Source organism: Chiloscyllium plagiosum, chromosome 36 (genome assembly GCF_004010195.1).
Source record: "Chiloscyllium plagiosum isolate BGI_BamShark_2017 chromosome 36, ASM401019v2, whole genome shotgun sequence".
Classification (NCBI taxonomy): Eukaryota; Metazoa; Chordata; class Chondrichthyes; order Orectolobiformes; family Hemiscylliidae; genus Chiloscyllium; species Chiloscyllium plagiosum.
The window spans coordinates 18598548-18620912 of record NC_057745.1 but is presented as its reverse complement, the minus strand read 5'-3'; the positions used below and the strand labels follow the sequence as shown (position 1 = coordinate 18620912).

The 22365-nt window shown below is 39.7% G+C and overlaps 1 protein-coding gene across 1 annotated transcript in view; it reads right to left on the bottom strand.

Moving 5' to 3' along the window:
* Positions 1–20602, bottom strand: part of LOC122541017 (retinal dehydrogenase 2) — a 69105-nt gene extending 48503 nt beyond the window's left edge. The window contains exon 1 of the mRNA XM_043677453.1: positions 19578–20602. Within this exon, the coding sequence (XP_043533388.1) occupies positions 19578–19694 (117 nt within the window). The 5' untranslated portion in view covers positions 19695–20602. The remainder of the gene's footprint in view (positions 1–19577) is intronic.
* Positions 20603–22365: the final 1763 nt, after the last annotated feature.

Genomic DNA, 22365 nt, shown 5'->3' with positions numbered 1-22365 from the left:
TGTGTGGAATGTACTGCCAGAGCAAGTGATGGATACAAGTACAGTTACAATGTTTAAAAGACATATGAATAAGTACATGAATAAGGAAGTTTGGAAGAATATGGGCCAAATGCAGGCAGGTGGGACTTGTTTAGTATGGGAACATGATCAGCAGGGACTAATTGGACTGAAGGGTCTGTTTCCATGCTGTATGACTAAATGAGCTGGATTCAACAGAATCTTACCTTCTGAAATGACACACACTAATGGTGAAACAAAAACAGAAAATTTAAGTGCACATGTAAAGTTTCAGTTAAACTATATTTCTAAACACTTAACATATAATCAGCAACACTAGCTTTCTAATAATATTTTCTGGTTTGAGGTGGCATTGATAAATCATTCAAGCTGAGATGTTTTGGTTGATTTTGCTATCTCCACACTATAATTCATTCCAGTTTTGTAACACATTCCAGGCTTACAGTATCCCATACATTCAAAAGCTCATGGAGAATTACAAACAGAAATAAAAATATAGCATCACAATAACAAAATGACTGAACAAAGTAGTTTTCAACAAATTCAATAAAACCTCCAAGATTATATAAATACCCTTTGACTTTTTTTATGGATTAAAATGCATCGAAAATAAATGGTAAAATGTGACCAACACCTCTACGTGAGTTAAATTGAATATTTATATCTTTGTAACTAGTGACTTAAGACATTCACTGTATTGGCCATAACATTTTTTTTTATTGAGCCTCTGGGAATTATAGACACTATGTTCAACAGTAATTACTTCAAAACAGTCTCACTTTGAACGAATGTAATTTCAGCTCTACTTTTAAATATCATAAGTTTGTTTTTTGTAAATTGCATTGCAGGCAGTGAAAGCTTCAAAATTATAGATTGCAGCAGGTGATTAACTGCCATAATCTTTCTTTTGGGTTTCAGAAGATGTCAATAAAAGGCAGAATTTGCTCTGCTAGTTTGTGATGTAATCTGGCCTCCAACTCAATTATAACTTTGATTCACTCCCACCTTCATAATACCATATTCCATTTTTCTAACAGAACTGCCAGGGACAGATTTTCAACCATGATCTGTTGTATGTTTCTGCCACTTGTAGAATAAGACTTAGGATTCATTGGAAGGGTTTATGATATCTCTTAGATTAGATTCCAAATGTAGGGTCAGTTAGTTCAGTTGGTTAAACAGCTAACATATGGTTTGGATAAACAGCACAGGGTTCAGTTGTCAATCTACCCCTAGACTGAGAGTCTCAGGTTCAAGTCCCACCTGATCCTGAGGTGTGTAATAAGATCTTTCAACAGGTTGATTAGAAAATAGGTGAAATCTGATAGACTAATTACTTGTCACCTTTGAGGCCTTTCTTGTGGCACAGTGGTAGTGTCTCTACCTCTGAGCCTGGATGCCTGGTTTTAAATCACACTGGCTCCAGAGCTGTGTGTAATAGCACAGCTGAATAGGTTGATATGGAAATATCTCAATTCGCATTCTGGTTGGGGATTTACAGCTTACCTGTGTTAAAACAGTCACACCACTTTGTCAATGTGCAGCAAGTTGTTATTCAGGATCTACCCTCAGGCAGAGTGAGAAGGAATATTTAGATTTCCAATGTGTTTAATTTAGTACAACAAACTCTTCACATATCTTGGATGATTAAATGCTTCTAAATGATGTTGAGGCCCTAAGGAGTTGTTGCTTGAAGTGCTGTAATGTGTAGCAGCAGTGTCTTTTCATCTCTGCGTCCTGATATAGTTCAGGCATATTAATGCACATCTCCTATAAATGCCAGTTAGGTATGATTTAGTTTGGGTACCCTTTATATATGAGAACTGAACACTAACTGTCCATAATTCAACACAGATTAATACCTGATCTTGCAATCAAGCGAGAACATGATTGCAGTTGGAGAAAGAAAAAGTTGCACTATTGTAGAAGGGGTGCCTTTTCTTAAGTTGGAGTTAAAGGTACACTGACAGACAAAGCAATGGGATTTTCACTCCACATCCGGCCATACTATTTTTGTCATTAAATTAACTGACCTGGAAAAGTTGAATCATTTGTTAAAACACCTTGAGAACAACATTCCTTCAAAGATAATAACCTGAACGTTGTAATTTTCTTTTGTTAATTGAACAACTATATGTCCTCGATCTCAAGCGGGGGAACGTGGAGGGGGTGAATAGCTGGTTAGAGGGTATAGTTGTAGCAAGGATGTGCCACAGATGTCAGTGTCAGGTAGGGCTGATAACTGAATTTAACATAAATTATATTATGTGGACACGAAGTGCCATTATTTGATTTGATTAGCTTCACAGTTGTTTATGTTTGGTTTAGGGGTGTCAAAACATCTGAAAATCTTTCACCCCCTGTTTAGTCATTGGCTGTGCCATCTCTTATTTCAGTGAATGAATGGTCCATTTCCAGTATATGATCACTGTCTTACTTCACCAGCTCACTCTTATAAGCAATCAGTACAGGCATTGTTAGGGAATTACCATGAGCAATGCTGCTAAACATTACGCTCTTACAGCAAACTCCTCTGTCTGCAATTTTATTGGAGGCACTGAACCATTTAAACTAACTAGATTAATGTCTCTGTTCAAATAATAGATAGAGGAATTAGTTATAAGAGTGTTTGCATGATAACATTGCTGACAGTAATTCTCAGACAATTATTTTATTGTTCCAGTTTTGGTGAAGGGATCCAACTATAATGTATTTTTCTTCCCAATGCCAACTGACACACTGTCTATTCCTGTTTTATTATGCTCAGGTTTCCTGTAAGCAATGATTTCTGTTAATTACACATGCACATAGTATTTTATAGCCCAGAAATAGGGCATTTAGCCCACTAGATCTACACTGGTGTTCATGCTTCATCTCCAATATATCATTCTATTTCTTTCTTCCTTAAAGATTCATCTAGCTTCCCTTAAATAGAACAATGCTAGTCACCACAATTACTCCAGACAGTGGAATGTTCCACATTCTCACCAGTCTCTGAGTAAACGGGTTTCTTCTGAATTCTTTCTTTATTTACTAGTGACTGACCTGCCTTATATTTATGGCCCTCATGTCAGACATCTCCCACAAGTGGAAACAGCTTCTCTGTGTTAGTCTTATGAAACTGCTTCATTAAAGACCTCTATCAGGTCTCTTCTGGAGAAAAATACTCTAATTTGTTCAGCCTTTCTTGATAGTTGTGCTCTGGCGCTACCCATTCCCGCACCCACCTCCAGGCAGCAGCATCAACCACTGAGCCACCATGCCATCCTATGAATGTCCTCTCCAGAAGTTTCAACATCAGATGTGATAAACTGCAGAAAAAGGTCAATCTTAGTTTATTCTATATTTTGGTTTGCTTATCCAACATATATATCATAATCTATCAGCATTATAACCTGTTCACCATTAAGAAGGCCATAAATGATCTGATGGATTTTATCCTAGAAAAGAGAACAAGGAGAAATTGAGTGCTTTCGTTTATTTGAGAATCTAATTTCAGTCAAAAGCTTACAAGTTATTTATTCAATCAATTAATAGCTGCTGAAGGAGAATCAATATTTATTTTAATTAGATTAGTCTACTACTTTTCCTTTAATTTTTTAAAAATTGCTCTACGATATATCACAAGAACTGGAGACTTAACCACAAGTGTTTCTCATGGCTGTTGTGGGATGTTTTTGTATTTTCAGCTTCACACATGTTTTGGTACCGGAAGAGTTTTCACATCCCAAATAACAGTTTCCCACATGAGGAATAACTTTAGGTGAATGGAGGATTGAATGAATGGGAATTTCTTCTATTTTAATTGATTTAGTTGCTGGTTGCAACTTCATTCCATAGAAATAATTCCTTTTTCATATGTAGTTTCCTGCTTTGAGAATTTTTGACTCCCATGCTCAGAGAGGCAGGCATAAAATGCTCAGTTATTTTTGAAGCATTAGCAGCTGTTTGGCTTCCAATGTCTTCCAAGTCATGGAATGACACAGTTTTGTAAATATTCCATAACCTCATGCACATTGGGCACCTGCTCCTAGGATAACTCAGGAAATTTCATATCCTGTTCCAACTGAAAAACTTCATTTCCGCCCATTTGGAACATTCAGAACTTGCAATTATCATTGTAATGGAAGTGACATGAGACTGAGAAACACAAGTGTCATTGGAGAGGCACTCAATTTTGTTATATAAATGTGGCACAGATTTAATCATTAAAATTCTGAATAAATGTCATATTGTGACTAATTGTCAATTAATATATGCAAGACACAAATCCTTCTTGTATATATGACTCCAATTATAGTCATTAGTTTGCAATGTATGTGCCATGCAACTATACATACAAGATCAAATTTTGGATATGCGGAACAGATATTAAACTGGAATTCATAATGAAATAGGAACATCTGTGTCTTACAATAATTGTGCAATAAAGCTGAAGTCACAAGGCTAATCAAATGCAGTTTGAATTCTTAAGTCATGACTTTTTGGATGACAAAATATAGCATATCACTGCACTATAATCTTAATCATATTTAATATGTTCCTCGGTAATTAACTTTTTAACATCATTCCATAGACACTAATATAATCAGCATATCTTTAGCATCAAATGAGCACAACAATAGTGGATAGTTAATAATAATCTCTATCATGTTTTGCTTTGGTCTTTAACTCTTAGTAAAATATAAGCTATCTAAAGGGTTGATGAGAACATTTGGTACAATGAGTTTGTAAATTCATGACCTTAGCTGATTTTAATAAATAATGTCATTATTTGTATTCAAATAGGTGTAAAAGTTACTTTATTCAATCTCATTTTTGAAAATTCTTACTGGTGGCTTACAGGGTGATTCAAACAAATCACAGAGAATAGACTCACCCCATAACTTCTAAGCGAAGTATGATGAATGATTGAACCAAAAGGAGAGAATGAACTATTCAAAAAAATGAAGTGGGAATTGAGATAACTCATCATAAATTAATTCACTAACTCGCCTCCATTCTATCAAAGAATCATCTGAAGATCTCCTGTGGTCGCAATAAATACATTGCAGATAAAATATATTTATAATGAACATGATTTGTACTCAGATAAAATTTAAATAGAAATATAACACAGGACTTTAAACAGAAATGTTTAATGTTTCAACTAGATTATTATCTGTGCCAGTTCTTTTCAGTAAGACACATGTGGCCATTAACTAGGAATCAAAGAGCTATGGATGAGAAATGGTTACCCCACCCATCAGCCTCACCAAACCTAACTGGGAATAATTAGGTGTGCCTCTTACCTTCCATACAAGTGCCAGCCCCAAACATAACCTAGCTAACATTCATATTATTTTGCATTATATCTGCAGCAACATTCTTTCCATGCTTTCGTTATCAGAAATCCTCTAAGCAGACTCTTAAAGAAGGCACTATATTGTACGTCAGCCTACTCCATATACATCCCCACAATTTGTGGAGTCACATCCTAATTACAGTTTTGCTGATTTTCTAATTCTGGAGCTGATTCTTCAGTCCTGTTTTACTGGCAAACTTAATATCTTCATTTCATTGATACCATTTATTAGCTTGAATAGATTAATTCAATGTTTTTTTTGTATTTAATATGAATGATTTACTGAATGAGAAAAAGAGAACAATTTGCATTAAATGTACAGTTCACTGATTTAAAACTGCAAATGTAGGGCTGGGAAGTAGGATTAGGTCTTCACTGGGTGGTCTCAAGTGTCATAAATTTCTATAGTTCTATGAATATAAATTTCTAAGAGTGAGGATGGATCAGATGAATCAGTTTAACACCATTTTTGATAAAGTTCATTCACTTTTCATTTCATTTACACTGATCTTGAATCAACAGAGCAGGTACATGTAGAAATATGGGTCAAGATCAGAGTGGTGCTGGAAAAGCACAGCAGGTCAGGCAGCATCCGAAGAACAGGAAAATTGATGTTTTGGGCATTCATGATGAAGGGCTTTTGCCCGAAACGTCAGTTTTCCTGCTCTTCGGATGCTGTCTGTCCTGCTGTGCTTTTCCAACACCTCTCCAATCTTAACTCCAATCTCCAGCATCTACAATCCTCATTTTCGCCTACATGGAGAAATATGTTCTGTGTCCAAGGATTTTTCTGAGATATCTATTGTCAAAATGTATTAATGAGTCCATCAGCACTTTTCTAACATTAAAGATATTGAAGTCCAAAAAACAGTTTGGCCTCTTTTTTTAAACATTAAGTTTCAAATGTCATCTTTTGCAGAGACTGCAGATACATTGCAGATGATGTGAAGTCAAACTGTGTGAGACTACTCTGGCCTATGACCTGCTGCATGATACCAAATTGATACTAGAGCAGGAACTTCCCTTTCAGCAAATACAACCTATTCCATAAAAATGCATCCATTATTTCCACCTCACAACTAACGATAGAGGTTTGATCTTGAACTTTTACTCAATGCTCTTATTGCTATTTCCCAATATTCATGTTTACTTTATTGATTTCTGACTGGTATGTCATATTGACTAGTTTGAGATTTGTCAATAATGCTTCTTTTGTTTTGCTGTTGCCTTAATCTTAAAATGTAAATAATTCTTTACATTACAGGTAATCACACCTCAAAGCAGTATCTGTACTTAGCACTAAATATATCTGGCTAATTATTAGCTGAACCACTCCAAGTTCTTAATTTTGTGAATTTATGGCTGCACATTGTGTGATTTCCAAGGTGTTCAGTATTATGTGGAAGTTTTAAAGCTGCTGCTTACTAACTTTTCACTTGTGTTTTTTACAGAGAAAGTAAATGCTTATGCCTGATGAGCTATGTCATTAACTACTGCCAAGACAGGCAATGGCCAGTGTTACTCTGCTTTTCCTGTACATTATTTTAACCTTGTAAAAAACCTCTTTGCCTGCTTTCTGAGGACATGCTACCTAGGAATAGTACTTGAGCATAGTCCTGAATAGTCGATGTGTTACATTCATTGAGTTTAATACACTTTATAGGGAAATGCTATAATCTACCTGATAGTTGATTGTTATTGATCTTCCTTTAGAAGAGGCTGAGGTTGCAAGAGGAGGTCACACATCATGTGGTCTGTTTTACTAACTCAATCTTGCATCAACTGACAAATGTTCTATTGACATTATGTTTATGGTACCGGGCGAGATGCGTCAGGTTACAGTGCAACTCGAGGAGACAACCTCCTGCTGCTTTGAATGAAGGATGTGGGTTGCACACCGGCCTTAATCCAATTGTAGCAAGCATATAGTTTAATTCTGGAGAAATGGAGAGCACTACCAAGGTACAAGTGGCTGTCAGGACGTCAGAAGGCCTGGAGGTAGATGGATGACCAGAACTTGTGCAGGAATGGATGCGACACTTTCAGTTTCACCAGGCCAAAATTTTGAAATGTGTGAGCGAAACTGATATGGTTTAGGTGGACCAGTGCAAGAGTCACTTGTTGTCCAGTTAATTACCAAGCCAATTAACTGCTTTCCCTTTCTTTCCATGGACCATTAACTGCGCAAATATGTTTACACAGAGTGTGAATTCTGCAAGTCTTCAATTTAAATCTGGATACCTGATATCTTTTAACACATACCAAGTTTACTTTTCCTCTTGGGGGAAGAATTGTTTTGGTCACAATGTTTAACAACACTGTAAATACTCTTGAATGCATTTACCATGCAGTGACAAGTAGTGCCCAGAATAAATCCTTGTGTGATCCCAGATGATCCTGTTCCTGTCTAAACCAGTTTGCACAATTTTCAGTAACTTACATAGTCCCCCAAAAAAACCAAGCACTGTCTGTAAAGTTATGTTATTATATACCAAGTTAAGAATGAGTTTCCCAAACCAAGTAATAACATCTCATGTAGTATAGTGCAACCCTCAGTGGAAATCCTGTGATTACCTCCTTTACAAGACTTTTAAAGTCAGGACTGTGATTTACCAATGAGTCATGATAGGTAATAGCAACTGCTGGAAAATATTATCTTTTAATACTATTGTGAAGAACGAGGTAATCTTGATGAGTTTTTATAGTTTCAATGAGTCACAGATGGTTTTTCCCTTTTCTTTGTTGTGGCACAAAACTGCACTATTTGTATCACAGGCCATCAGCAGGAAGTTAAAAAATGCTTCCAATCATTGCTAATAACAGGACACAACTCTTTGTAACCATTACATCAAGGATTATTTCCATACACTCTACATTCTTTGTTACTTTAAAACTTAGTTTAGCCTTTCTCATTATTTTAGATCTTTTAAACATATTTCACTATACTAGCTTTGTGTTTTAAAATTTAAATATGTGCCTGAATGCATACTTAATAAACATTGACATAATCTAATTGACATAAATCAAAGTTTAAAAATTATCTAATCACGTTTATTTTAATGAGTAGTTAAACAATTAGCACAGAAGCATTGTTTGACATTGTATCTTTATAGGTATGTTTATTGTAGTTTGAAGGATGCAATTTTTTAGAGAAAAGTCACTGGGTCAAAATCCTGGAATTCCCTCCCTAATGGCATTGTGGATCAATGCACAACATGTGAATTACAGCGGTTCAAGAAGGCACCTTCTCAAGGGCAACTAGTAATGGGTAATAAATGCTAGCCAGCCAGCAATGCCCACATTCCACAAAGTTCATAATTTTGAAAATGGCAGGAAAATATTTTAGGGTACAAAATAGTCTGGAGAACTCTGTGAGGAGTTCTGTTGGTTTTAACCAATAAAACACAAACTTGATGATAGATGGTTTGCTAATTTGGATCATTTCATTAAAACTACAAACTTAGTTTCTTGATCTTGGCAAACCAGACTCTGACAGATTTTAAAGGACTCTATATAAATATATATATTAGTGCCTTCTCCAATCTTCAGTTATGTTGCAATCACCCCTTATGTTTTTGGGGGATTAGTTGTACTATTAGTCTCTATATATTTTAGATATTTAAACGATTTAAGGGTTAACTCTTCTTACCAATCTATATGTTGTCTCCACACCATTTTGCTCTTGACAGCTGCACACTATTTTGTAGTGAAACCATCATCTGGGTGGGTGAAATTTTACCTTGTCTTAAAACATTAACTGTAAATAGTTGAGCCAAACCTGAAATATGTAGATTTCAGTGTGGAGTCCATGAAAGCTGGCATAATTCTTTTTCCATGAGTATCATAATCTTACATTGAACCGCAAAGCATTCTTGAGGGATGTGGCTTGCCTCATGAGGTGAAAGAAAAAGTAAAGAGAAGGGAAATCCAGAGCGCATCATCCCTTACCTATCTCTAAATGTTTGCAAAGAAACTGGCAGAACAACATAGTCAAGGCAGGGAATTGGGATTAGCTATGCTGTGATTGCAGAGAACTGCATGGACACAAACGGCCTCTGTCTGCACAGTAACCATTCTGCGTTCTGTGATCCTACATTCTGGATAGGGCTAGCAAGAACACAATCAAACCGGGAAAATTAAATGCAAGTAGTTTTTGAGAATGTGAACTATTCAGGGAACTCAGCCAAGAACCTAAATGCTTACTGTATATGGGTGACCAAAAACTCAGATGTGGTAAAGAAAGTCTAATTTTATTCCTCTTGAAACATTATTTAACTTGAGGTGGAATTTTAACAAATAATTTTACAGTATCACTGTCCACTCTTATCCTGAAAGTTTTAGCATAAAATGATTGCATGCATTTATTAAGAAGATTGTTGTTAGACAAATATCTCTTCCCTGGCTGTCTTGCAAAAAACACCTCTTTCCGTATAAAATATTGTTTAGTATACTATATTTATAAAATATTACTTATTAGTGGATTCTTGAAGAAGTCAATTCTGCACCAGGTTCTATTATTAACTGGGTTAAGACTGAAAAGAAATTCTGCATTACTTGCGAATGCCACGTTGTAATCTACCAACGAGGTGTGGTTAGATTGGAAATCAGGAGGGTTGGCTAACGGTCACTCAACCCCAAAAATGGAACTCTGTGTATGGATCAGAACTCAATTTAATTGACTGACCTCTTTATTTCTGTGTAATTTTCAGATACCAGTAAAGCACAATCATACATTCACTTCCAGACATCACTAAACAGTTTAGAGTTAACGTTTCGATTGAGTGACCCATCCTCTGGGTTCTGATTTCTCTCCACAGATGTTGCCAGACTTGCTGAGCTTTTCCAGCAATTTCTGTTTTTGTTTCTCAGTTACAGCATCCGCAGTTCTTTTAGATTTTACTCAACAATTTAGTGTGCGTTTTCAGTCCTTTTGGTGACATTTTGTTTTGGTTTTTCTAATTCCAAGAATACAATGCCGTGTTTGGGGTGCGTTTTGCACTCCAAAGTCGTTCAAGACAGACTTTCGATATCAGTTTAAGGCTCAAACAGTGTTAGCGAAGACTTCATTGTTGCTAATCTGAACCAACAAGGATTATAGGCATTAGAAATGTAGAAACGGTTGTGTCTTGGTGAGAGTGCTCGGTGGGAGGGCTGCCTCGCATTGATAGAATGGGAGGAGATGACACTGACTATCTTTTACTATCGGCCATCAATCTGTTATGAAACTAGGAATGTAACCTGACATTTTGTTATGGAACAAAATACTTGCACCAAATGTTTGCTCAATCTATTTTCCTTGTCTCCTCAATTAGTCGTGAAATTTACATATGGCAACAGAGCAACCATAGGGCACCAAAGTGTTTATTTTCTTACTGTGAACGACACATCTGAGGGACGCTGCTATGTCTCGAATGTTTGCTGATTTCCAGAATGCGGAATGGAAGGTCGCAGTGCCTTATGCATTTGTGGCCAAAGACAATAGTGTCAACTGTCACTTATTGAAATAATACATTAAACAAACCTTTGCAGCATGTCTGTTGACAAACGTATTTACGCCTCGTAATTTAGTCCAAAATTATATATTTTATACTTTATACTTTTCCTACGGTTCACAAGTAAATTTTCAAACATTCCTCGTGGAATCCAAGAACGTGACATTTTGCGACTGATTTCTAAAAACGCATTTTATATGTTTACACACTCTGGCTTCTTGTTTTTTTATTTTGTTGGATTAATCAGATGCCCTGCGATGTTGGAAACCACGTGTACGTAGGTGCCCACTATGATTTTGGTGGACATTTTGCCTTCATTCACCGCGAAATGCAATTGAACAAATAAGGATGAAGAGTTTTTCTGACCTTGGTCTGAGTGTCGGAGGGCAATTCAAGATTATACCACAACCCACCTTCGCCAAACGAGAAAAAACGAACTTTGGCTGATAATACTGGATGAATGAACAGTTTTTTCGCTATTTTAACATGGGTGTTAATGTAGTAAAATTAAATTAGTTAAGCATCACTAAAGTAAGAACATTAGTTTGTTTCAAATTACACAGTTTTGTAGAATGATTGCAGGTGGGAATGCAAGAAAATGGTGATGTGATGAATTTAACTTATGCATATGTAACTGACGCACAAGTCTTTTCACAAGCGCATTGCCATTAATTGGCTAAATAAATTTAGTGAAAACACAATATGTGTTAATTATATCCGTTTGAGAACAGTCTATGTATGTATACGAACATTTACTAATTAAAAACTTGCTATCTACATGTTTTAATTATTTAACATTTAAATAACATTTATATAATAATTAAATAACATTATTTCGAGTTATATTTACAGGAGATTCCACTGCTCTGTTGCTGAATGAAAATTAATGTTATCAAGAGAATGGTCCCCTGATCAAACAGAGGAGATCGCTGGAATGTCAACTTCATTTGCAACGGCTCCATTTGGCCCAATCACCCGCCTTGGCAATGATGAATCACCGGCAGTATCCCTACCTTCGCCCGTTTGATCTCAGCTCAGCAAGACTTAAGTTTTGATCTGAAGAACTCCAGATCACTTGGGTCAGAGACGAATAGCAGAGCCACTGACCTGCACAGTGGTAGAAGGAATAATTTAGGCCAAAGCGATGAAGGTACTTCTTGGACATTCTCAGCCTATCACTTCTCCTCCATTTCTCATATACCAATGTTCCACTTTTTCCAGAACTCCTGTTACACAAGTTCAAGTGGCAAGCGAATTAGTTTGGACTCTTTCTAAGACTTCTTATCTCTTTGGTGAATAATATGAATATGTCTTCCAGACAAAACTGCTGGCTGTGTTTTATCTTGAACAAATGCTCTTTTCAAAGATATGATTTGTGGAGTTAATTAAAATAAATTCTCTGACTGCCAACAAATGAAAGAAATGTGATGATAGTTATATATCAACTTAATTGAATGTTATCACTCTAAGTACCAGATACAAGGGGCACTGGAATGCTATCTACTTCATTGTTTAAAAGAACTAAAAACATCCTGACAGCTCAAAAGTGATTAACCTTTACATGAAACTAGGCATGACATTCGAGGTAAGAGTTTCAAACAAAATGTCAGCATTTATGAGATAAAGGTGTGAAGTAACAAACCCCAGCACTACAGCAACCTGAAGCTTTCGTGAATAAATGGTCTTTTCTTCTGTTACCCAGTGCATCCCATCTCCTTCCTCTGCTGGAATCCTTTCATGAATTTGATATAATGATACTAAAATGTGCAGGAAAGCTCATTACTGCTCCTGCTGTTTACAAGGCAGGATTTATGCCCAATAGACTGAACTTTGTGACACAAAATCACTAAATGGCTGGAACCACCAGCAATGCTTTCATTTGGGGAATTTATCACCCAGACAGTGCAAATACCTATCAACGTGTGGAGGTGTGGAAGGCCATATTAATTACAACCAACACATGTAGCCTAATAACCAGCCGCCCTTTAAGGAAGCTTCAAGGCACTGGAAAAAAGTTAATTCACCGCAACCCTTTGGTCTAGCCTAGTATACAATATCACATCAATTCAATCCATTTAGCAAGATCTAAACTCTCCAGAGAGGTAAATGAAGTCTAATGTTGTTGTTATTCCAGGTTCGCTGCTTCCACTCCCCCTGAGAGCTGCTCAGGCAAACAGCTGGGAGAGGCAACTACAAAGAGCCCTACTCACACACAACCACTTTGTGTAGAAAGGGAAATGTCTTTACTCAGGAATAAGTTATCAAGGGCTTGTTTATTTAATGGGACATTCGTGCCTAAGTAGAAAAGAAACATTTACTTAAAGAAAACATGCAGGAAAATTAGGCCCAATTTGTACTTGCTTAAAGTGTGAGCTCATTACATGGTCAGAGTCAGATTTCCACCAAAGTAATTTACTGCTAAAATGTAATCTGTAGCTGAGATCAGACTTGAATTCTGATATGTACAGGATTTACTGATGGAACTGAAACAGGTATTACTGAACAGTATCTAATGATGCAGAGTTTAAGCTATTATTATGTCTGAGCATGCTGATTAATTTCAATTAGTTTACTAAAGTAAAAACAATTAAAGCTGAGTGACTTAATCAGTTTTATTTAATATTATAACCATGGAACTTTGAATAAATAATTTTATGTTTGATTTAACTCCAGTTTACATCATAACAGGCTGGTTCTGTTGTATTGTCTCAATCAACTGAAAGAACCACAGGTTCTAAACAATTGATTTCTATTCCCCATCAGAGTTGTACTTAGCAAACTGGCTATGACTCAACTTTGAGTCTTGCAACAAGAGAATGCTGTACCGGGGCAAGCCTATTCAAGAAATAAACCTACAAAGGTAGATCATAACTGCCCAATTAAATTTAAACTAAATTCTGTGGCCTTCTGGTAAAGATTCTGATATTCAATAACCTGGGCTACATTTTGTAGAAGTGCAGAATCAGACTAGTTGGGAATATAGAAACAGAAAAAGGCAGATTTTCATGTTGTGTGCCATTTGTACAATAAATAATTTACATATTATGAGATTGCCCTGCATCAATCAATAAAAATTAATCACTAATTGTTAAACTATGTGATTTTTTTGTGCCTTCTGTTGCCATTCACCATGATAGCTTCACTAGCAAACACATCAAACAAAACATTGATTTCTTTGTGTGGAGTTTTTTAGTGACCAATTAATACAGACTTACAAAGGTTAACAGTTTACAAACTGGAATGTGATATGAATTGATTAGCCATTAATGATAGTGCACAGCCCTTTTTAAATTGCATTTGACTCTGTCTTATTGTACTATATTTTGAGGCTGGGATGACATAACACACCTAAGAGTTTATGAATGCTGTTTACTCTATTGTCACAGCTTCTCTGTTTGTTCCTGTACTGGGACAAACATTATAGTGAGTAAAATAAAAGTACTTATAACTTCAAATAACTATGATAATGATTTCTCCACTTTTTAGTGTGAAGAATAGTAAGAGAAATTGTGGCAATTTATAAAATATTAACAAGTCATCAAAATGCTCACAATTAATGTGGACTATTCAATTCCAGTGTCACACTTCCTATAATTAAAGGCATCACTTAATTCAGATATCACTCTGTTTACAGTCCTATAGATTACACAATCCAAAAATAAATGCTCTAGCCACAGTCTTCTGGGTCAATCGATCCAAATATCACTCTGTTATTCATGATACATCTTCATAGTTCATTTCAAGAACTACACTTCTCATGCTGTGACTTTATAATAAAATCATCTTAAATGATTCCCAGCAGCTCTGTGATGATATCCAGTTGAGTTTTTAGCCAAGTTCAAGTTCTAATTTAGGCTGAATTACCCAGATAGGAGCCAAGCTAATGAATTTAGCCTGAATGGTTCCAGGACATGTAAAGCAAATTTATCTGTGCTTCCCCTGTTAATCATTATTCAGTGACTTCTGCAGGATGTATATGCATGTCACTTGAATAAGGGCATGTTGGTAAATAGGTGCCAAGCATTTGCTGTCAAATTCCGTACAACTGACAAGGACTACTTGCTTGAGGGGGCAGAAAACAGCTTCTATCCATAGAATGAAGAAGCCAACATCATTAGGAGGTTGACAAGAAGGAAAAATGTTTAAAATTATCTGGCAGATTCTGATCTTTTTAGTTTTCTTGTTATGTAACAAGTACATGGCAAGTATCTGAAAATTGCAGGTATGATGTAATAATCCATCATTATTTGTTTTATTATGGAATTAAAAACAGGATGCTGTACACTTGGTAAAATTGTTTTTTAAATGAATACAATAAGCAAGAATCATTATGGAATTGGGATGTTTATCAAAATTGGATCAAATTACTTAACATTTCTTTGTATAGAATATGCATCATCTTTGAATACCTTTTCAACTGTAAAATAAGCCAAAAACGTTAAATATAATGCATAGCTTAGAGCTATCAGCCCTGAATCTCAACTTCCCTCCAGTACGTAATTGTTCATCTAAAATAATAGAACTGAACTTATCATTTAACAAGACAGAACCAAACCTATTAATTATTGATATCAAATTTTCCTAGCTACTTCTGCCATGTGTAACTTTCAAAAAGAGTAATTTCATTTAAAAAAAAAGGAGTAGCTGTTCAAATTAATGGGAAGTTAGGTTTAAGGGAATTGGTAAAAGGGAAGATGAGAATTTATTTTATGGAGTGAATTGTTTGATTTGAGAATACGTTATCTAGAAGGACGTCGAAAGCAGGTTTACTATTGACTTTCAAAAGAGATTTGGATATATAACAACAAAAGTAACGACATTTTTTTTAGGAAAATTAAACAGGAAGGGGCGGCATAGTGGTTAGCACTGCTGCCTCACAGCGCCAGGGACCCGGGTTCAATTCCCGCCTGGGGTTTGCATATTCTCCTCGTGTCTGCGTCGGTTTCCTCCCACAGTCCAAAGATGTGCAGGTTAGGTAAATTGGCCATCCTAAATTGCCCGTAGTGTTGGGTGGATTGGTTAGGGGTAAATATAGGGGGGTGGGTTTCTCTTCGGAGGGTCGGTGTGGACTTGTTGGGGCGAAGGGCCTGTTTCCACACTGTAGGTAATCTAATCTAACTCAGTTGGTAGAGAGCACTACTCACTGGCTAGCACTGTCAAAGAGCCAGAACACGTACAGTAGCTTAAATATCATCCATCCATGTGAAAAGATTCTATGAATTTTAATCAAATATTACACTCGCAGAAGAAGGAAATAGCTTGCCCACAATGAATTTGTATCAAGCAGGCAGCTCATAAACACAAGCAAATATTTCACGGACTATATCCATAAGATTCTACTCTTAAATTGGGTTCCAACTATTCAGAACCCTGTTCAGAAAATGAAAACAGAGGAGAAACTGGGTAGGTGTGGCAGCGTCTGTAGGCGGAGAAACCGAGTTAACATTTCGAGTTCGATCATGATTCTTCATCAGAACCTTGTCCATGCTCACTGGCTCCTCTCTGCCGTAGCTACTTCCAAGTGAGCACTGCATATACTCCACAGTGGAGGTGCCGGTGTTGGACTGGGCTGTACAAAGTTAACAATCACACAACACCAGGTTATAGTCCAACAGGTTTAATTGGAAGCACTAACTTTCGGAGCGCCACTCCTTCATCAGGTAGTTGTGGAATATAAGATTGTAAGAAATTCTGTGTCTTACAGTCTTATACTCCACAACCACCTGATGAAGGAGTGGCGCTCCCACTGTTGGACTATAACCTGGTGTTGTGTGATTTTTAACTATATACACCGGGCATCATATAATTGGAGCAATTCCACTCCCTCCCCCATCACCCCACCCAGGGATGCACTCATTAACATCCCTGGCACCACACATGAAAAAGGTCTGTCTCCGCACATACACGGGGTCGCTTCCATCATGAACAGAGCCATCATCCAACAGTTACAGGCAAATGTTTAAAGAATAGATTGGAGGTGCTCGAGCCGGGCAGAGTAGGAGCAGGTAGACGGTGAACCAGATTCCCACCCAATGGGTGGTCGAATGGAAGAGTGAAGATGTTATCAGGCGAAAGTGTAACATCAGAGCCCAGGGCCTTATGTACACGTTGTGTTAAATGTGTGTAATGTAAATTGAATGGAAAGGCATTAACTCGCTCTGAGATGAAACAGTCCGATCTTCCCAGGCTCGGATCCGTGTACCGAAATTCTCTTTAATGTCAGGTTGACCCTGACTTGGGTCTCAGGCCCCATTTAAACTGCAGTACTTGAGAGTGTGAACATTTTCCCCGTTTTGATTGGAACCTCACTTTACCATGGAATTATTTCTACACTTAAAGATGGGCGTGAGCCCTTCTCAAAGTAAGAATTCAGAATTGAATGAAACTAGACTCCTTGATACACTCTGGAACCCAAGTGAGTGGAGTTTGGGCTGATTGAATAACGGAACGGAATATTTAACCATTGCTGCGGTGGCGCTCACACACGCCCTGCGTTCTCTCGGTGGGATGGAATGAACTCCACTGGACTCGGGAAGTCAGGAAAGGCTCGATTGCGATCAACGTCAATTTGAAACATATTACAGATCAGCATAAAGTGCCAGAGGCTTATTTGTTTCTATCCATGAGGTTATGTTGTTATAAATCTGCGAGACAAGGCTATGGGCCAAGTGCTGGAAATGGGATTGGAATAATTAGGTGCTTGCTTTTGACTGGCAAAGACTCAATGGGCCGAAGGGTCTTTCTCGCTGCTGTAGGACTGTATCGACTTTCCACACTTTACACCCCACGCTGTCCATGGACTGAGGGGTTTCTGGGAATTTGTCAAATCTACCCATCTCATACATTTCACTCGTTAATTCGAGGACGTTTAAGTGTTTCCAGTCTATCGAGAGCGCGGTGTAACATTGTGGAAAGTCTCATTCTAAATGTGCACACATTAGCCATCGCCCCCAAAGCCACCCTTCCCTGCACCGCCCCCATGTAGATTGATGTGAGAAGTACAGGAGGCAAGTTACCATCCGGTCACTAAGCGAGGCTTTCGTCCCCAATTCGTTTCTGAAAGAGAACCGAAGCATCACTTTCCAAATCTTGTCCTATTTGGGCTGTGTGTTGACCTTTATAAATAAACGGGAAAGTGGATCCTGCTTTAAAGGGCTGCACTAAAGACTGCGACTCGACACCCAAGGCACGAAGACAGCGATAAATCTGCCCCGCTCCCTTTGAACGCATGAAGGTCCATGCAGAATGCGAGATGTTCAGATCCCCCTGCGGAAAACCATCTCGCGGGCGTGTAAAAACTAAGATGAATTCTGCCAAAAGAAAATCTACAACCGCACGAAAACCTGAACGCAGCTAAGACAAAATGCCTTTGGATGTCCCAGCGGCATCAAGGGAATCACAGAGGGATTACGGGGCAGTAGGTGGCCGTTCGGCCCATTGTTCTATTACCTGGTGTCAGTCTCCTGCCTTTTCCCCATATCCCTGCACACAATTTCTGCCCAATCACACAATGCCTCTCTTCAGAGTCTCAACAGAGCCTGCCTCCAGCACTTTTCACCAGTGAACATGTTTAACTCGGTCAACCATGAACCAAACCACTGACCGCTTTACTGCCGGTTCTAACCATGACTGAGTCGCGGAATTATTACAAAAAAAAATCAATCACATGGTAGGGAATTGTGACAGAGCAGGTTGAACCAAATGCTGCTTTGGAAGCTGAACAGGGAGCATCACAGGAGCTGCCAACTGCTCCAACAAGTCCTTTGGGAAAGACAATCAGTGACAAACCTGAGCTCAGTACATCCTAGACACAGAGAACGAGAAAGCCCGCCGCACTCCCGATCATAATCTCCACATCACCCGATAATAAATCCTACCCGAGGGGGCAGAGAGAGCCACTGGTCTCACAGGGCTCAGACTCAGACTCGTCCCTGTCTACCTCAGACACACAAATGCAAACACCCACAGACACACATATATATATGCACACATATAGAGACAGACATATACACACAAACACAGTCATAGACAGATACACACATCCACAGGCACACATACATACACACAGACACATACAGACATACACCCACATCCACACATACAAACACACACACACATACATTTCATCCAGATACCTTCATGCAGACCCCATCACCCAGGCCCCACCACCCAGACCCCACCATGCTGTGATTTGATCTGAAGAGCTGCATTAACGCACGACGACACTCGGGAGGCCTGTGATGGAGTGTCTTCACGCTTCTGTTTGTCACTTTCATTCTCTTGTGAAGATGCCCCTCGCGGGGTAAAACCACCTGCTGTTCTCATCACCATGTAAAAGCCAAACAAACAAGTCAAGAGGTAAACTATACGGCAAGGTACTGGAAATAGAGAAAATTCAAAAGTCGGTGTGTGAATCCAGGGGCTGCACTTTCCCATGCTGAACATTCCCAAAGTGAACTTGGAGCCCACAGTGTGGGCTGCAATAGGCGCTGGGAAGCTGAGTCTACAAACAGTAGTTCAAATATCGTTCTGGTGTGCTGACCAAATCGAAGAAAAAGAATCTTCAAGATTCAAGATTCACACACAGACACAGACACAGACAGACACACAGACACACACACACACACAGACAGCTACAGCCGCCTGGCCGCAGCCGCCATGACCCCCAGAGTGCCATGACTCCCTCACTCTTACTCACACTTTAATGGAAAAAGGAAACGAACCTTGGTGTGTTGGATTTCTAGGTTTGGTGTCGGCGATGGTAGTAGTTGGAGGGAAGCGATCAGAGCGGCGGGGTCAGCCTTCACCTCACTGGGGATCTCGATTTCACTGGAAGTCATAGTTGTCGATTTGGCGAGACGGGTTGCAGTCAGGATGCCGAGTTTTTTTCTCTCTCTCTGTCTCCCCTCCCACCCACCCCCCGTTACTTTTGCTGATCAGAGATTCTGACTTGTGTCCCTGAGCTCTGGGCTTTTCTATTTAAGCAGGTGTCAGTCTGTGTCTCTCTCTTATTGGGCATCAGCTGAGAAGGGGGTTGGGCTGTCCTTTCTCAATGACATGTTCCAAAGAGGTGAAACTATCGGACTCATTGCCTTTTCCAATGCACTGTTGCATTCACGAGAGACAGTCAGTCCTGGTCCTACCTTGTCAGATGGTATGTTTTATCTGAGACTCACCTCCTCACCTGCGCAGCCAGCCAGACCTTGGGGGGGGGGGGGGGGGGGCAATGCAGCGGATGACCCACACGGTTGAAATCCATTGGATTTTTCAGCCAGTTTAACCTCCCCCTTCCTCTCCCCGATTAATCCTGGAGCGATTTTCACCGGAGATCGTGCCTCCCTCACCACTAGAATTGGGAAAAGAGTCGCAGTTCCCAAACTCCGATCTTTCAAGCCCTTTTCATTCCTACAGTGGACATTGGCTCCCTCTCCCTGTTTCTGGTTGATGTTGCGGACCGAATTTCCCTATCGGGGACGCAAATTTCTGTTTCAGTTTTGGTCCTAATCTGTTTCGCCTTTACCTGATTGGCGTGTCCCATCCCTGAGGGGCATGTGCACCACTTATATAGAAAGATGGACAGGAAAAACAATGTCTGTGCTCCTCCAGCTTTTATTATTGTTAAAAATCTCAAACTTGCACAAGAAGCAGATTTTTAACCGGCAAAAGCCGACAGTCGGTTGTTTCAAAGCTGCTATCGGCTTCACTAAAGAACATACGGCGAGGTGACTCTGGTTGGGGAGGTAAATGTGTGTGTGCCTGTGTGTGTGTCTATCTGTGTGTGTCTGTGCGTATGTCTGTCTGTGTGTGTCTGTGTCTGTGTGTGTCTGTGTGTATCTGTGTGTTTGTCTATGTGTGTGTGTCTGTTTGTGTCTGTGTGTGCCTGTCCCTGTGTGTGTGTCTGTCTGTGTGTATGTCTGTCTGTGTGTGTCTGTGTGTCTGTGCGTGTCTGTGTGTGTGTGTGTCTGTGTGTGTCTCTGTGTGTCTGTGTATGTGTCTCTGTGTGTGTATCTGCGTATGTGTCTGTGTATCTGTGTGTGTGTCCGGCCGCTGGAGCCCAGTTTCCCCAGCAAACTCTCACAGCCCAAGCCCGCCACAGGCAATGGAAACGAGCAGCGCTCGGAAGCGACAGCGGACTTTTCCCACAACCTCCAGACAGGATCCGCCACTTCTCCCCAGCTGGGAATTCTCCTTGCCAATGAAAACGAAAGTTTGAAGGTACACAAAACAGCTTCTGCGGAACGAGCTCTTCGAAACCGTCCAAAATAAACGCGTTTTTCACAAAGGCAGACAGGCAGACAGACAGCAGCAAACTCCCGGCACATGGTTTTTTTTTTAAGCTAGTAACATTTAACACTTACAGAGCCCCCACCCCCAAGACCCAGGCCAAGAAACTCCCATACTTACAGAGCCCCCCTCAGTATCTCCCTTACAGACCCCCTCAGCCTCTCCATTACAGACCCCTCCCGCAGTATCTCCCATACAGACCCTCCCTCCGTATCTCCCTTACAGACCCCTCCCTCAGTATCTCCCTCACAGACCCACCCTCAGTATCTTCCTCACAGACCCACCCTCAGTATCTCCCTCACAGACCCCTCCCTCTGTATCTCCCTCACAGACCCTCCCTCAGTATCCCCCTTAAATAGGGTAAAAACAATGACTGCAGATGCTGGAAACCAGATTCTGGATTAGTGGTGCTGGAAGAGCACAGCAGTTCGGCAGCATCCAAGGACCTTGGATGCTGCCGAACTGCTGTGCTCTTCCAGCACCACTAATCCAGAATCCCCCTTAAATACCCTCCCTCAGTATCTCCCTCACAGACCCCTTCCTCAGTATCTCCCTCACAGACCCTCCCTCAGTATGTCCCTCACAGACCCCTCCTCAGCATTTCCCTTAAATACCCTCCCTCAGTATCTCCCTCACAGACCCTCCCTCAGTATCTCCCTCACAGACCCCTTCCTCAGTATCTCCCTCACAGACCCACCCTCAGTATCTCCCTCACAGACCCCTCCTCAGTATCGTCCTTACAGACCCCCTCCATCAATACCTCCCTTAAATACCGTCCCTCAGTATCTCCCTCACAGACCCCTCCTCAGTATCGTCCTTACAGACCCCTCCTCAGCATATCCCTACCTTAGAGACTGTCACCCCCTCCCTGTCCCAGTATCCCCCTTCCAATTACAAACCTCCACCAGCATCTCCCTGACACCTGCAGACCTCTCAGCATCATCTTTTTGCTAGTGAGGAGGTCGAAATTCACGCCACAAATCCAGTGTTGGCTTCTCTTAGCCCTGTCATATTTTATTCCTATATTGCCAGGTACATTCACCACCCACTCTGACAGCTGAGCTGAAACAATAACCTGTTTTGTGTTTTGCATCGCCAGTATTTCACCCTCTGCCCAGGCATTGCCATATGTGCCAGCCTGTGGATAACAGACGATGCCAATCTTCAGAGGAGGCGCTAAACCTGTGTCGCAGCGCTTTGGAGGGCACTCTCTGGTGTTATTTGAGG